This window comes from Takifugu rubripes, chromosome 21, assembly GCF_901000725.2.
Source record: "Takifugu rubripes chromosome 21, fTakRub1.2, whole genome shotgun sequence".
In the NCBI taxonomy this organism is placed as follows: Eukaryota; Metazoa; Chordata; class Actinopteri; order Tetraodontiformes; family Tetraodontidae; genus Takifugu; species Takifugu rubripes.
This window is the reverse complement of record NC_042305.1, coordinates 16,592,231-16,607,826: the sequence shown is the minus strand read 5'-3', so window position 1 is coordinate 16,607,826 and position 15,596 is coordinate 16,592,231. Positions and strand designations below refer to the sequence as shown.

Below are 15,596 nucleotides of genomic sequence, written 5' to 3'. Positions count from 1 at the left end.
AATTTCCGGCCTGACCAATCCGCCGCAGCGGTGGGCGGGGCTAGAGTTGTGCAGCCAATCGGCTCTAAGCTGCTGTATCGAGAGCGCTGTCGCGTCGACGGGGATTGTTTTTAGCAACGCGCGCCACCGACGCTTGCGCGTGCCTGAAGCTGTGGCGACCAATGCGCATGCGTGGGCGCATTGCAAGCACGTGGTCAGACGTAAACAAACCCCTCATAATCAAGTTGATTAACGTTTATAAATAGAGTTGTTTTACTTTTTGCACAAAGCTGCGTTTGGACTTCGACATCTTATAGCTGAAGGATTAATTTTAACTGCAATGATCTAACCAACAACAATTTAGACTTAAACAGCCTCGGCTGCTTTCGATCTATGAAGATTCTCGTGATTTAAATCAATTTTCACTACCCTGGTTCGTTTTTAAATGTATTTTATTACACTTTGTTCCACTTAACAGAAGGCGAATGTGCGCCGACCTTTAAAATTTGTCAATGACATTTGTAACCGCCTTTGTTTGTCTTAAGTTTACGAATAAGAAATGCATAATATTAAACTGAAGTATGATTAGCCTGGGAGATAGCGCCACCTAGAGTACAAGATGAAAACGTTTCAAGATCGCATTATTGTGTGTGTGTGTGTGTGTGTGTGTGGGGGGGGGTTGCCCATTAAGCAACCAAAACAACAATTACAAAAAAGTTATGTTGTTTAAAAAAAAACCACAATATATTGTATAAAAATGTTATCGAATGTGTGATTTATGGGCAGTGGAACAAATACCTATAAATGTAAAACTAGCCAGCTGTGTTCAAATTATATTTTTGCAATGTGTCTGATATATATTGTAAAATGTCAGACACAATGTTCACCTCACCATAACTTAATCACTTTTAATCATTGTGTTTTAATTTTAAGCAAAGCCAATATTCAGATGAGTTGTTAGTTGTTAAAAGCAGAATCGTGTGTTCATCTGTGAAAAATGGCATGTTTAGAGATGACCAAACTCAAATACTTAAGTAATGATAACCCCACTTGATTTGAAGTAAATGAACTTTTTTTTATTAAGAATACTCATTCTTCTCAATAAACACAGAAGTGGATATTGTGATGCTCCAAGAAACGTCCATTTGCAAAGAAAGCTGTTGACAGCAGTTAAGATGTCGTCCAACACTCAAGAAATCCGCTTTTTCCTTTTTTACAGAGACTTCAGAGATGTCGATGAAGGATAGTGTTTTTAATGAACCTACTAAAATGTTACTGCAGAAAAATAAAGAATATAAGAAAACATTGTTTGAAAGTGGCAGTCAGTCTTTCATAATAGCAATGAAACGTCTCGTTCAAGTCAAATCCTTCACGACAGCAACAGAAAACTGACCAAACAATTTCCATGGCAGGCCAAACAGGAACCTTTAAAACACAACCAAGGTTTTTTTTTTTTCCTCTTTCAGAAATTTAACTACACAATTAAAGGTTTATACTGATCAAAACATACAGAATGAAGTAGTTCCACTGGAGACCGATTAGTGTCCGATAGAAACAAAACATTCATTTTACAATAAAAATATCTGCACAAAACATTAGAAAAAAAAGGGAAAATATAGGGCAACGAAAGAATGCTGTTCATCTTTTCAATACAGTCACAAATCACACAGCGGTGGCAACAGTTATCCTTAAAATTTACATATCTGAAAGATAAGGACGCCAACCCCCGATCCCCCATATTTGATTGTGTTCATTTATAAGAGCATATACTGCAATTACAATGGATTTAAACATAAGCTGCACATCAAATCTTGGATATCAAGACTATCAAAAAAGGCACAAACAAGACAGCTTGCACAAATAACTCAGCAAAAGCTTCTTTTTTTTTTTTAATACAATAAATCCCAGGTTTTTTTTTTTTGTTTTTTTCCCTCTTCAGTGCCCCAAAGTTCTTACTGACCCCTCCAAAAAACAACTATCTACAGGTAAGTCAAGTCCAGGCAGGCACCTCGGATTACAAGTCTCATTACAACTGCTGTAGAAGCAAATGCATCTTGGTGTGTACTGCGAGTGTGTGGATGAACAGGTGGGTTTGTATCTCTAAGTCTACTTGGGTGTAATTTATGCGACAGAATTTTGGTCATTTGTGTCATTCCGACATTATCCGATGAATGTGGCAGCTTTTGGGATATAAGAGAATTTGCGGAAAGCTATTTAATTTCACACTGATTAAATTTAGTAGTTATTAGTTTGAATTGCATATTTTTCATGCTTTTTGCTGTATTCTACCTGGGAAAAAAAACTTTAGATTAAACCGTTTATGAGATGATAAAACATATTTACATAAGTCTTTTTTTAGGTTAATTCCAGAACATTTGGCCCCTAAGAATATAAAGATTTGCAATTTCTCTCTATTGACAGGATAACATCGACTTGGCCTATAACCAAAAAAGTTAGTAAGAAAATGACATAATTCTGATGTTGCAAAACTAAAATAAGCACACTTTATCAACTTTTTGCTTTCATTAAATGTCAGCCTGGCTTAGTTACATCAGAACAGATAATATGAGGTAACATCCTTCAGGTTAGACTTCTAATCTGGCTGCAGTGACATAGACGAGTATTTTCAGTACTGGGGATCACTGCTGGGTCTGGCCAGAGGTGCAACACATCAATGGTTATGGCTTGAGTGCGTTTCAGTGTTAGCAAGCATTAGCATCCGTTTCACATCCCTAATTGGCGTCTGTTTCTGCTGAACCAGGTTAGAAAAAGCCGACGGTTGTTTTTGGCTCCGTCCATGACGTCCCCAGAGAATCTGTATCACTAAAACTTGCTTCTTTTGATTTTCACAGGTGCAGAGAGAGAGAAAACCAGAGCTTCTGACCAATGGAGGGAAACGTGAATTCAAAGCTCGTAATTCCCAATTATTTAAGTGCCAGATTCCTGAAGAATCCATTCAGGTAGATTTAGACTTTAATCCACTTTAAGATGCTTTACTGTCATCCATAATTCCCTGATTGGCAAATGAGCTTTTCTTTTTTAGCAGCACTGCCACCACCCAACAAAAAGCCCAGGTGTACGTGGAACTGGAAATCTGAGGCCCACTGGTGGGGAAACTGGAGCGACGCTGCAGTGAGACTGGCTTAAATTTGCATGGTCAGCTGAGGCTTCAGTGCTTGTTCCTTAACCTTTCTACATGTTTAGAGTCAGAATTTCTTAAACCTGATACAAAATCTTTAAATTCAACAGTCTTTAATCAGCACTTACTGACGAGAAGTAAAAATATTATTTATATATCTTTTTTTTTAAACTGCAGCCTTCTGCTGGTACTGCCAAGGTTTATCAGAAAAAAACTAATTGTGCAATTGAAGCAAAAGAAAAAAATTATGAAAGAACTTCAACATATTTTGTTTTTATCATATTTAACTATCTTGTTTGCATCTTGTTCTGTGGTTGACAAAAAAAAAGAAAAGATTTTATATGACGTAAAAACAAATGTTTACTCTCCCATTAGTGGCCACAACAAGACACCTAAGCATGCAAGAAGGAGCTGGGTTCTAAACGGCTAAAAGGCTGAAGATTTCAGCAACGTTGAAAATGAAATGATAACAGGTCAGCAGAAAGCTGAAGCAGGAAGAAATGGAGACGGGACAAGAAAAGCACCATGCGATTGGAAAGCATGATAAAGATGTGGAACAGAACAAGAAAGAAAAGCCTGGGTGCACTCCCGGCAGGTTTGCGTGGCTTGTGTGGCACTTAACATCGTTGTCTTTGTATACAGAGCTTATAACAGTCATGCAAAGGGCACAGTTTTATTCTACCAAGGCGAGAGAGGGAGGGTGAGGGGGGGGGGGGGATTAACAAGACCCTGGGAAAACAAGGAAAAGCCACAACAGAACAACACTTCCTCCAGAAAACTAAATGTTGTGTGGTAACCGTTTCATCATATTGATGCAGTAAATCCCCCCTTTGAAAAAGACTCCCGGTTTGTCCAGACTTCACCGTTCGATTCTTACGGGTAAGGCATAAATGGATGGCGAAACCCTTCAAAGCACCTGCTGTTCGGCGCGTTCATACACACACTGACATCTTACTGAAGCCAACCAGAAATAAAAATGGGTTCATTTTTGCTTTTTTTTAATGAGGAAAAACAATATAAATTCATTTAATTAACTTTTGCCATTAAAATATCTTAAGACTCTTTGGGATTTGTGTGTATATACAGTGTGTGTGTTCATATGCATGCATTTGGGCCGCGTTTCTGTGTGCTGAAGGATCACAAATGCAGGGCATTGTTGCAATAAAAATTCTCTGGAACATGGAGTGATGGCTTGTGGTTAAATCTCTGGCTGATTGTGAGATTCCACTGCATAAATCAGCTGATTTCAGTGAGTTTCTCTCTTTGTCAAAGCAGATTTGAGAGAGAGAAAGAGGTGTAATCGGCCCTTGGGAAAATCTGACAAAAGTTGGGGAAATTTTCAAGACCTTTATGGTGCATGATTCTTGAGTAATCGACTGCTGTTTGGGCAATGTAGGCGCACACAACAGCTAAACAAACAAAAACAAGAAACAAGTCTATCACCTGTCATACACAGAAGGTCTTAAATCTGAATAGCCAGAGCCAAATGCCTTTAGAGACACACAAAAACCTGTTTAACTTGGCTTAAAACACAAAGTTGCCTCCAAACTGTAAACTGTGACATGCCCTCAGAGGGGGTGAAAGAAAGAAGGAAAAAAGAGGACTGATTGATTCCTGATGCCATTCCTGAGCATAGAGGACTTGACGATTGAGACCCAAGGATTCCAGGCGATGTGGACAACAGGACAGGACAATAAAAACCAACTGGGAGAAAATAAATCACAGCAACAGTGTGGAGGCGCAGGGAGGAGCAATGGCAATGTAGACATCAGTCCACAGAATCATCATCTATAGGGAGAAGAGACTGTCAGCCTTTGATGGCCTTCTAAAGGAAATATCATTTTCAAATATATTCTGACCCTCCCTCAACCCTGAGAATGTGCTTCCTTCATACTGTAATAAAATTTAGATTTATTCTGAACATATGCGAGTCTGAACATTGATAGGTGATCAGTTCTGCTGGTAATATTGTGACATCACACTTCACCATTGGACATACCTGTGTGAGACGTTAGGACCTGAATCCAGGCTGGAAACGTGCGGTTTCTTCAAAGATGAGCTCCTTCAGTGTTTCTTTGGGTAGGTCATCCAACTCCATGTCAAACTTAAATGGGGCTTCAGCAACAGGCTGCACATAGCAAATCAGAGATAAGTTGGTTGGGCAAAAGAAGCTGCAACCTGCTGTGAGGCAGCCCGTTTAAAATCCAAGCTGGTCAAGCAGCAGTGGCAGAATCTATATTAAAATTCTAGTAATGCTTCATTAGATATGATGCATCGTCATTCAAGCAGGCTCATTGAGCTCCAGATAAACCCAAACATTCGGACATCTGACCTCATCTGTAGGGTCATAATATTGTTCCAGGTAGGGATGTGCCAAAGCCTCTTCCACTTCAATCCGTTTGTGAGGGTTGAAAGTCAACATCTTGTCCAACAGATCCAGAGCTGCAGCACAAAGATGACAAAAAAAGAGAGATTGATGTGATACTCGTATAGACCACAAGGGGGCACCGCAACGTTCAAGCCATGTCGTGTCAAAATATAGTTTCCACCACCTGGGACCTTCTTTTATTTTGTTAGTATATTATTTAATGTGCATCTAGACAAGGAATTGATGTTTATGTGGCATTGTTTTTAAAAAAAATGTGTATATGATATGATATGGAATATAACCTTTGGGATCAGCATTGGCAAAAAGACGGTTCCATGGCACTTTGCAGCGCATTGGCAGCGACAAAAGATAGTTCCTGGCCTTGATGTTGATGATGCAGTTGAGATCCTCCTGAGATGGAGACCCCAGGATGCCTAAGAAGATAATTATGAATCAGTTTTACACAGCAGTAGACAAAGACGTGGACCAAACGTGAAATGTTTTATATGTTCTGCATGTTTTCAGTGCATTGCCTTCTTTTAATTGACAGCTTGCATGCACAGTAAAGTGACAGATGGGAGAAGCGGCTCATGGTGCAGCACCACGTACGACATCATTAACTGGTATCCACAGCTTGGCTTGAAACTTATTAGTCAAACTCATAAGAATATTCTGCATTGGAGGAAAATCTGTTTGAAAGGCACTCATATTTTAGAATGAGTGCCTTTTCACCCCTTTTCAGAAGACAATAACAAACTTAGTATTTTTACCCAAAATGTGATTGAGCTGGTCCAGGTAGTGCTTTCCAGGAAAGATTGGCCTATTAGACAACATCTCTGCCAGGATGCATCCTACTGACCAGATGTCAATGGACTTGGTATAGCCCTGACAGACAGAAACAACAAGAACATTTATTTTATTAAGAAAAGATGTTGGAGAAGTTAATGGCTCATTGTATTTCTAGTCTAAAAAGATTTTAGTGTCACTTTTATGTTTAAATCTACTGCAATGCAGACAAATCTTCTGAAGAGGCTCACCTTAGAGTTGAGCATGATCTCAGGTGCTCGGTACCAACGAGTGGCTACGTACTCTGTGAGGAATCCAGTGTGATCGTGGTCAGGATCAGCCACGCGAGCCAGACCAAAATCACAGATCTGAATGAAAGGAGAGAGAGCGCAGAAGACCGTGACATTAGAAGACTTTCTTCTGTGGTTAGCACACTTAAACTATGCTCCTCGCTTTGTTGTGGTGGAGGAGTTTGTGGGACAATATGGGAAAAAGCTGTGGAACGACACAGATGATGCACTTACTGTACACTAAGAGACGGGGAAGCGACAACTAAACAACTTGCATTTTGGATTCTAACAACACTGCTGCAAATGTTAGAACTTATGTAAGAGGAAGCTTAAGGGAGTAAGACAAGAGTGGTGACACAGGCGGGTTTGGAAACGTTTCCGCTTCCACGCTGAGGGTTTACATACGTGAACATTAGCTGCTTAGTCCAGTATTGTTCACTAAACAGGTTTACTCATCAGTAGAGTGTGATGACATTTAATATCACCTTGGCTTATTTGGAACATTGAATGATGTGATAGAAGGAAGAAGGTACACTATAGAGGCTGCCATGTTGGATGGAAACATGAAATAGATCAGCTCCTGTGAAAAGTCTTCAAAATACTTCACTACTTGTGCAGTTTTTCTGTCTTGATGCCCTTGTTTCATGGCTGCAATGCTTATGAATAAGCCACACGGTATATCTCACACTAGCTAAGAAATCTGGCAATATGCCATTATCTCACACCCCAGCAGACATTTTCTCCTAATAAATTGAGTAAATGTCATTCTAAGTGTTCCAGTACAGACAAAATCCGGATTATTGTGCATTCCTTATTCATATGTTTAAATTATTGAGTTCAAATGCATATGCCAAGGGCCACGCCGCCGTGGTCACGTGGTTTGATGGCCTAGCCTCTATATCAATGCTTCCAATCAATACCTTTAGATCACAGGTGGTGTTGAGCAGAAGGTTGGAAGGCTTCAGATCGCGGTGCAGGACGTTGGCAGAGTGGATGTACTTCAGTCCTCGTAAGATCTGGTAAAGAAAATAGCAGATGTGGTCGTTGCTCAGGTGTTGGGTCTTCAGGAGCTTGTACAGGTCCGTCTCCATGAGATCCTGCACAATATATCTGCACAGGTCAACGTTAAGAAACCACAGCGATGCCGTCACATTCACACGTATCTGAAATTGGAAAACAAGATTCTGTTGGTGCTGAAGAGGAGGCACACTACTGGCCTGGATAAATATTGTGTTGCCAGCCAGCAGAGCCAAAACATGTCAGGTGAAATGGCGACATAATTATAATTTGGACAAGCTCAGAGGTTCTGTAGTTTTTGGATGAGCCATTGTTTCTCTAGCAACATTCTGAAACCATTTTTCACAGACAGAGAGAGAACACTCCTGTGAAAGAGTTATTACATCAGACAAGAAGAATCTATTTTTTTGTTGAGTGCAGCTTGGTTGTGGGCTTAAATCTCAGGCATTTATTTTAGGGAAAGAAAACTGAAAGAACAAAACACTACATTATGAAACCGACAGTAAATGCAGGCTTCACCAGCTGCTGCTGTTGCTGCGCCGCTAGAATGAAGAGTCCTCTAAATATATGGTGACAGGAGGCCATTATGTAATTAAATAAAACTGAAAACCTGCACTGAAATAGAGAGGATGGACATCTACATGCCACCAAAAAGGCAAACTTAAAACTAAAAAGAAAAACAATATAAACGCATCATAAAAGGATACACGTCCTTCATCTGGTCAATAGTCGGCGCACGGATGATGTCATTGATACCGATGATGTTCTCATGTTTGAAGCGCAGAAGGATCTTGATCTCCCTCAGGGTGCGTTGGCAGTACGTCTGGTGCTCAAAGGGGCTGATCTTCTTGATGGCCACACGGATTTTGTTGTCGCGGTCATAGGCAGAACTGAAGAATTAAAAAGGAAAATGACTTTATGGTTTCTGCAGAAGCTGAGAGGTGTGTAAAACAATATAAACGTCCCCGTCAATTGCTGCTTCCTGTCTGTGGTTTGACCACTAAAGTTTGAAATGCAGACAATGCTTTGTCTAAATAGGTATTTTTACAGCACATGCCCCACATATGTTTACAAAAGAGGCCAAATATGCATTCTTTCATTTGCTTTGGAATAAACACGTTAGCTGATTTTTTCCTTTACATTCATCCAACTTCAGTTCACTTATCTGCTATTAGTAACCTAGTTGGTTGCAAACCAACCTTCAAAAGGTATTTAATGATGCACTAACGCTATCACGGTATGACCCTGACTCAGTACTAGTTTTGTTAGCAAAATCCACCTTAAGCCAAACTAAAATATACCCAGAAAGTGTTGAAACATTAGGGCACAGGGGATGGGTACGGAACAAATTAAACTAGATAATAACCTGTACTATACCGAGTGGTTCTATTATGATCACACAAGTCTAATGTCAATGTTGTTGCCATAAACACTGATGGCTGAAACTGCTCCAGGACTGTAAAAATGCGTGTGTTTCTCTCAAATCACGTCCTGTCCCCTGTGATAAGACACCTCCCCCACTATTCTGAGGCACAAACACATGTCCACAACAGAATTTCAGGTTCTTTTCAATTGGCGCGATGCTTTAAAAAGCTGTTTGTGCCTTCTTAGCCCTGCTGATCAGATATTTTTACTTGAATAAATGTCATAAAAATGTCACCAGCATCTTCACCTGCAGAATAAAGACAGAACGCTTGCCACATTAGTAACTCCCTTATATTATTTACATTCTGTTAACAATGATTTTATTCCTGCATGCCATGAACCAAAATGACTGAAGAACACCCACGTAAGACAAAATAAGAATATGAGTTGCCATGGTGATGGGGGTGTAGGGACTGAAGAGTAAACACAAGTGTACCAGCCTTCTGTAAGAGAAGTATGAGTGACCTTCCTAACCAATTGTGTGTAAAGAGAGTGTGTATTTATGTGCGAGTGTGTGGGTGGAAGCAGTTCTCTGTGTAACTGCTCTACATCAGCAGATACCACCAAGAAGAGAGCGCTAGGTTATCAAAGCAGCATCTGAAGCGAGCGGGGCCGTTTTGTCGGAGGTACAGTACGTCCGTAGAGCGTTTTTACAAGATGATGGTGAGGCCTGCCAACAGCTCCCATACTGGGTAAACAGAAGCAAAAAAAGAGCCAAGGACAGTAAAGAGGCAGAGAGAAACATCCTGAGGGGATTTTCATAACGACTGAGGGTGCAAGAGAGAACTTATCTTTGATTCCTTATCGGATAAAGTGAATACTTTAAAATGGCTAGTACTGGGTGCAGATGTTCTGAGAAACTTAATCAATCCCGAAACTAAATGGGTGGGTCTTAATAATTCAGAAACAGTTGATGTTGATTCCGATATTGATTTTCTCAGAAACATAATCGCCGCTGAAGTTTACAGGGAGGAGAAAAGGGGAAGATTCTGAAACAAAACCATATCGGTTGCTTGTTGTGCATTCAGATCCTGCAAACAAACCGCGGCCGTTGCAGTAACGGCTTTTGGCTGTTCCTGACCATGTCAATGGCTCAAACTGCACTACAAACACACCCATTTTCTTCCAAAATGAATGTGAAACTAATTTCTCTTTGCTGGAAACATAAAAAAAAAAAAAAAACCACCACAGAAAGTAAAGAAGCAACGTCTTACTTCACACGGCATTTTAGAGTGTTTATCAAGGAAAGCTGCGTGGGCTTGTCAAGGTGTGAGGAAGTACAAAGGGCAGCGAGTGTGAAGCCCAATACCAGCGCGTACAGGAACATGGGACAGCAAAGTAAACTGTAATAATCTTCAAGTATAGATGTTTTTTGAGAATACGGTGAAGCTTTAATGCAATCAGCATCAGTCAGGACTTGGAAAGAAATATTTCACGTATGATTTCATGATTTGCATTTCTGCCATAACGGGCATGAAAAAAATAGGCAGTTTGCTCAATGCTGCCTTTCCTGTTTCCCCTACTTCTGTAGTGTTTTCTGAGCATGCTCAGTGTGTATGTGTGTGTGGGGATGGGGGTGGGGGGGTCCTGTTTCCAAGGAGACGAGAATACAAGAATTCAAGCTGCAGCGACTGTGTTATGCAATAGGGCTGTTACAAGTATGATGTACAAGAGGCTGGTTGAAAGATGAAGAGGGGAACGAAGGCTCACTATGACTAAAAATGAGCCTCCATAGAAGAGGTGCAGCAACTAACAATAAAAAGAGAGGCCTCCAAACAACAGGTATGGAATATAGATACAGTATATTGGGTTTTTGGTTTTGAAAATGCCACTCATCACTTTGGTTGCGTATTCTTTTTTGTTTGACCGGCGCTGCATCAAAAGTAAAATTCTGTGTTTGACAACAGAATCCCACCTGAAGCCCATGGTGAAGGGCATTCCTCACGTGAAAACGGATGGTGAATTACAGACGTGTCCCTGTCTGACAGAATGGCAGCAACAAAGCCTTTTTATGATCGACTCAAACGACTGCTTTGCGGGGCCATAAAAGGTTCACCAACTTCTACCGAACCATTGGTCAATAAAAGTGTCCTTATGTGTGCCTCGTTAGCACAGCAGCCCTCCTACGATCGGCACTCGCCTCTTTCTCGCTTCAGAAGCGCCCTGCCACTCCCCTTCATAACTGCTACGTCACCTCCAGCTCCAAGGTGCTGGACATTGGTATCTATCTGAGCTTATCAGCAAGGTCAGAGAGTCTAAAGTTGGTTGAGACTCTGCTTTCAACCAGGCTGACTTCCCCTAGTACCGCCCAAGAGAAGACCCTCTTCACTCATTCATCGTGTCAAAACTCTGCAAAGTCTCGTGGATTCCTGCTACAGGATGATAGAGCATGCATTGATAAGTCTGATTTCGATGCGGCACATTAAGGCGCAGCTTAAAATAAGACTAAAAGATGCAACAGAGCAGTCAACAAGTGGCCATTTGGGCAAGTTTTCACTTTGAATGAGACGGGTGAGATGGTTATGAAGTCCTTAGTGGCTCAACAAGACATGATAATAACGGATCAATAACAACTCAATATGATAAGTCTGGAATCAGCTATACTGGCAGATTTCCGATTTGAAGCATTTGTAAGCAGCTACGGTATAGATTCATTCCCCAAGAAACAAATGTAACGTGTGAAAGATGAGCATCCGCCATGCCCGGTGACATCAGCGGCGACGCCTTGAGCAGCAGCGTGTTCACTTTACACGTCCGGTGAGCCGAAAATCTTCACGCTCGTCATGGCATGGATCGCGATAAAAATGACACAAATTACGTCTGCTACCGAATTACACAACAGGATTCCAGTGTCAAGACTCACTCCCTCTCCCATTGGTTGTGAAGTGGTGGTGCTGATGTCAGAGGCAGACAGGTTGCCATGGAGATGCGCGCCACTGTGGCATTTCAAGAGGATGGCTCGTAGCAAAATGAAGCAGAGCATCGGCTACGGCAGGTCAAGTAGTGATCAAAATCAACAGTCGAGAACGGGAACGAGAACTCGTCTATTAAAAGATGATGAACCAGGGGGTTGATGGCAAGACGGTTGGTTCGATGGGATTTGAAAAGAGGGACTCTGCATTTCTTGACGAAGCTGCTTGCCAGTGGCTTCATCAACACGTTGCAAACCTTTAAGGATCTAAGAGGCCCACCGAACCTCTTCGGCAGCCCTGGAAAAACCAAAAATGCACCAGTCTTACCATCACCGCGAAGCTTGTGAAAACTCCTCTGAGACAGACAGAGAATGCTACCACTGCAGGCAGGCCTCAAAAAACCCGCACAACTTTCAATTTCACTCTCAAAGAATATCGTCTAATGGCAGAAGACCAACATGTTTCTCCTTTCTAGATCACTGTGCAGTATAGAAGCAGTAATGGTGGCGTGCTACACGAAAGAAAAGCAACTCTTTAACAAACCCAGAGTTGTGAGGTTCTCGGTTCAAGCAGGTTTTCTGTCATACCAGGTATATCACAGCTTTCAGAAAGGGAAACAGGTAAAGCAGGTGTGTACCTGGTGCGGCTATAAAAGTATGCAGAACTATTAATTGCTTTGTCTTTTTAAATCTATTGGACCATTATTTATATAGTATATAGTATATATTTTATGTCTTAAGCTCTACTCCTCGAATGTGCCTTGCATTTGAGGAGTGTTCACTGCTGATTTTATGCCTTTGCATTTACGTAAAAATTAATATTAAGAGAGAGGGAGAGAGAGAGAGAATGGGATGACATCACTATGATTAGAAAAGAAAAAAGGAGTGTCCCTAATTGTAGTACAGTCTGAAACTTGTTCCGTAAACCTCACTGTGCTCATTCCTCTGCATCCTTCACCTGTTCATTTGCACCTAAAACAAGGATGTGAGAGCTATTTAAAGCTATGAAGTTGGTGCCAAACACAAACAGGCTCTGTGAAGTACACGGAGAACCACTTTCTTTGACTTTTAACTCGAGAGCAAGTGGTGTGTGGGGTGGTGGAGACTGACACGTCGCCCACTCCTGCTGCTCTGAACAAGTCACAGATACATAAACAGCATGGAGGACAGATCTGGTCTGGACTGTGAACAACTACTTTGGAAATGTCTCATCTCAAGAAGACTTTTCCCCCCCTTTGGAAGGTTATGTTTGGGCATTACTGCACCTCAGATACAAGTCCAATCCAGTACTGTTGCTTTTCAGGCATGAGAGACTTGTCTCTGCCTGCTCCTGTAGTTTATCTTGCCGAGGTTGGGAAATGGGAGAAATAACTGAATGTAAATGCTTGTCGCATCGATTCCTTCAGTCAACAATACAGCATGTCCATGTGCCCCAAATATCAAGACATTTACGGTAAGTCAATGTTTGGAAATGGATATTTCCACAAAACAGGAGGTCAAAGAAGGTTTTAGTGTAGTTTTACTGTAGGGGAAAAAAAATGTACATGAGACGGAAGATTGTTCCCAATTACAGCTTCGACAAACTGAAACGTTCATTTAAGTTACCAAACATGCTGCTGCCCACATAGGGAGGCAGAAAACCTGATGGTGCTTTGGAAGAGTTGAGCTTCATCTTCTGACATTGTAGCGCACTTTATGATAGAGAGATAGCCCATGTGTGTTCACTAATGTCTTGCCCAATGTTTGCAGATAGTTTCTCTGGTTGTTGTGCAACCGACCGTTGGCACGCACTGCCCAAATGCAAAAAAAAAATTACCTTCCCTTTCAGTTTATACTAATGTAAACATTACTGTTTATTCAATGATGCACTCATCCGAACCTTCAAGAAAACAGGATTGTTCACCTTTAAAGTGGGAAGGTATGTCGAAACAAAAATCTATCATTTCCCCCCAAATCAGCGACAGCTGAAAATTGCTGTCAGTGGTGGGTTTTCCATTCTTACAAATCAGAAGATGCTGAACGCCAGGCTGAGGCGTCGCTGAAGGCAGGCTGTGTGTCAGATGTGTGGCTCTTAAAACCCAGCTCCTCTCGGCACAGGCTGCAAAAAAACTACACCACTGTTTGACACAAGGACAATATATTACGTAATGAAGCACAGCCTGCGAATCAAGTCATTACCACCGGCTAAAGCCTTAAGGACAAACAAAGTAAAAACCAACAAGGAGTTGGAAATAAAATAACCACGCATCTGCCGAGCATTGATGCAGGCTCTTCCTGGAAAGTTCGCCAAGGTTTCACCTCCATCTATACAGGTAGAAAATGACTCACAACAGGAAAAGCCCTTCAGAAACGTGCATAAACGCAAATCCAACGTTGATACCCCGGTATGGGTAATTAGCCAGCAACAGGTGAGAACCTAATGGTTTAGACTTGGAAGAAATGAAAGTGCAATGAAGATTTCACACGAAACTGTGGCGCTAGAATCAGTAGAGACGCGCACACACCCTGCGTGGTGTCAGCGGTGGAAAAAATGCATGTTTATTTTAGAAGTTGTGTGCCAAGTTTCGGAGTCAAAGATAGAATTTAACGCAAATGTTCCGACTTCGAGCAGCATTTCCTTTTCACTTTCAGGTTAAAAAGGCTGCCGACTATGAATATTGAGAGGCGAAACTCCACAGAACGTCAACTTTTTGACAAAAGTCGGACACGTCGGTCGTGATTTACTCTCAAATCCTCGCAGACGGTGCCTGCTAGCGTGACATTAGTGCTTTCTAATGGAAACGCTGGCCTCGGCTATCGGCATGTCGGGCTCAGAAGGAGCCCGTAACGACGTCGCAGTCTTCGGTTACACTTACCAGACCATTCCGTAGGCTCCTTCCCCGATGTAGGAGAGGTTGCTGTACCGAGGCCCGACGTCGAAGGCCTGCCCGCGGACTAGCTCCGTTCCCGACCCAGGGTTGGGTCCGCAGCCAGCAGGGGCAGACACCGCAGCTGTCGCCATTATGAGGACTGGCTTCTTACAGTTCTAGCAAATGTCTTTGTTTTTTTTTGTCCCAAAAAATTAAAAAGAGCAGCTGAAACAAGAATAAAAAAGATACGTCTGTGTGTGTGCGTGCTTTTTAAATGCGTCGTCGATGAGACTGGACGGGGTTTTTCAATGTGGCGGAGGCCTTCGGTTCGCAAGGAGTGTTTTTTTCCCTTTCCGTGAGTGCGCCGAGAGCAGCGCCGCTGTGCTGTCGCAGGGAGGCAGGGGCGAGTAGCGGACGCGCTCCGGCGGCAGGAAATAACGGAGGCGGTCATGTGACCCGCGCTCTCCCCTCGCTCCTGCCACAAAACACAGCCCTTTTCTATGGGTAATAAGTCTATTAAGACCCCGCTGCTGCTGAAAAGACTGGGTGTTGTTTGCTCAGGGGTAAGAGAGAGAAATAGGACTTTCATTTGCATCTCATATGTGTTTTTCACCCTTTTTGAAAACTTGAAATCACAAAAAGGGGATTCGTTTTAAAAACAGCCGGCCTATTTGATATTTGTATTTAGTGCAATGCAATTATATATATATTTCATTAAATTACATCACCCAAAAAACTGATTAAGGTACTTTTCATGCAATTTTATCTTGCTGCACAAGAGATTTAGAGATTCAGAGAGCATGTTAAAATCATAAGGATTAATCTGTGCCGT

The 15,596-nt window shown here is 41.8% G+C and overlaps 1 protein-coding gene across 1 annotated transcript; it reads right to left on the bottom strand.

The window, feature by feature from the left end:
* Window positions 1-1,033: 1,033 nt before the first annotated feature.
* On the bottom strand, window positions 1,034-15,186 carry mapk1 (mitogen-activated protein kinase 1). Its single transcript, XM_003975069.3, has 9 exons — window positions 14,771-15,186; window positions 8,287-8,469; window positions 7,483-7,672; window positions 6,524-6,640; window positions 6,257-6,371; window positions 5,789-5,920; window positions 5,451-5,560; window positions 5,118-5,246; window positions 1,034-4,906 (listed from the first exon to the last, which is right to left on the bottom strand). Exons 1-8 carry the CDS (start codon window positions 14,914-14,916, stop codon window positions 5,130-5,132), a joined length of 1,110 nt encoding a protein of 369 aa, XP_003975118.1. The 5' UTR covers window positions 14,917-15,186; the 3' UTR covers window positions 1,034-4,906; window positions 5,118-5,129.
* Window positions 15,187-15,596: the final 410 nt, after the last annotated feature.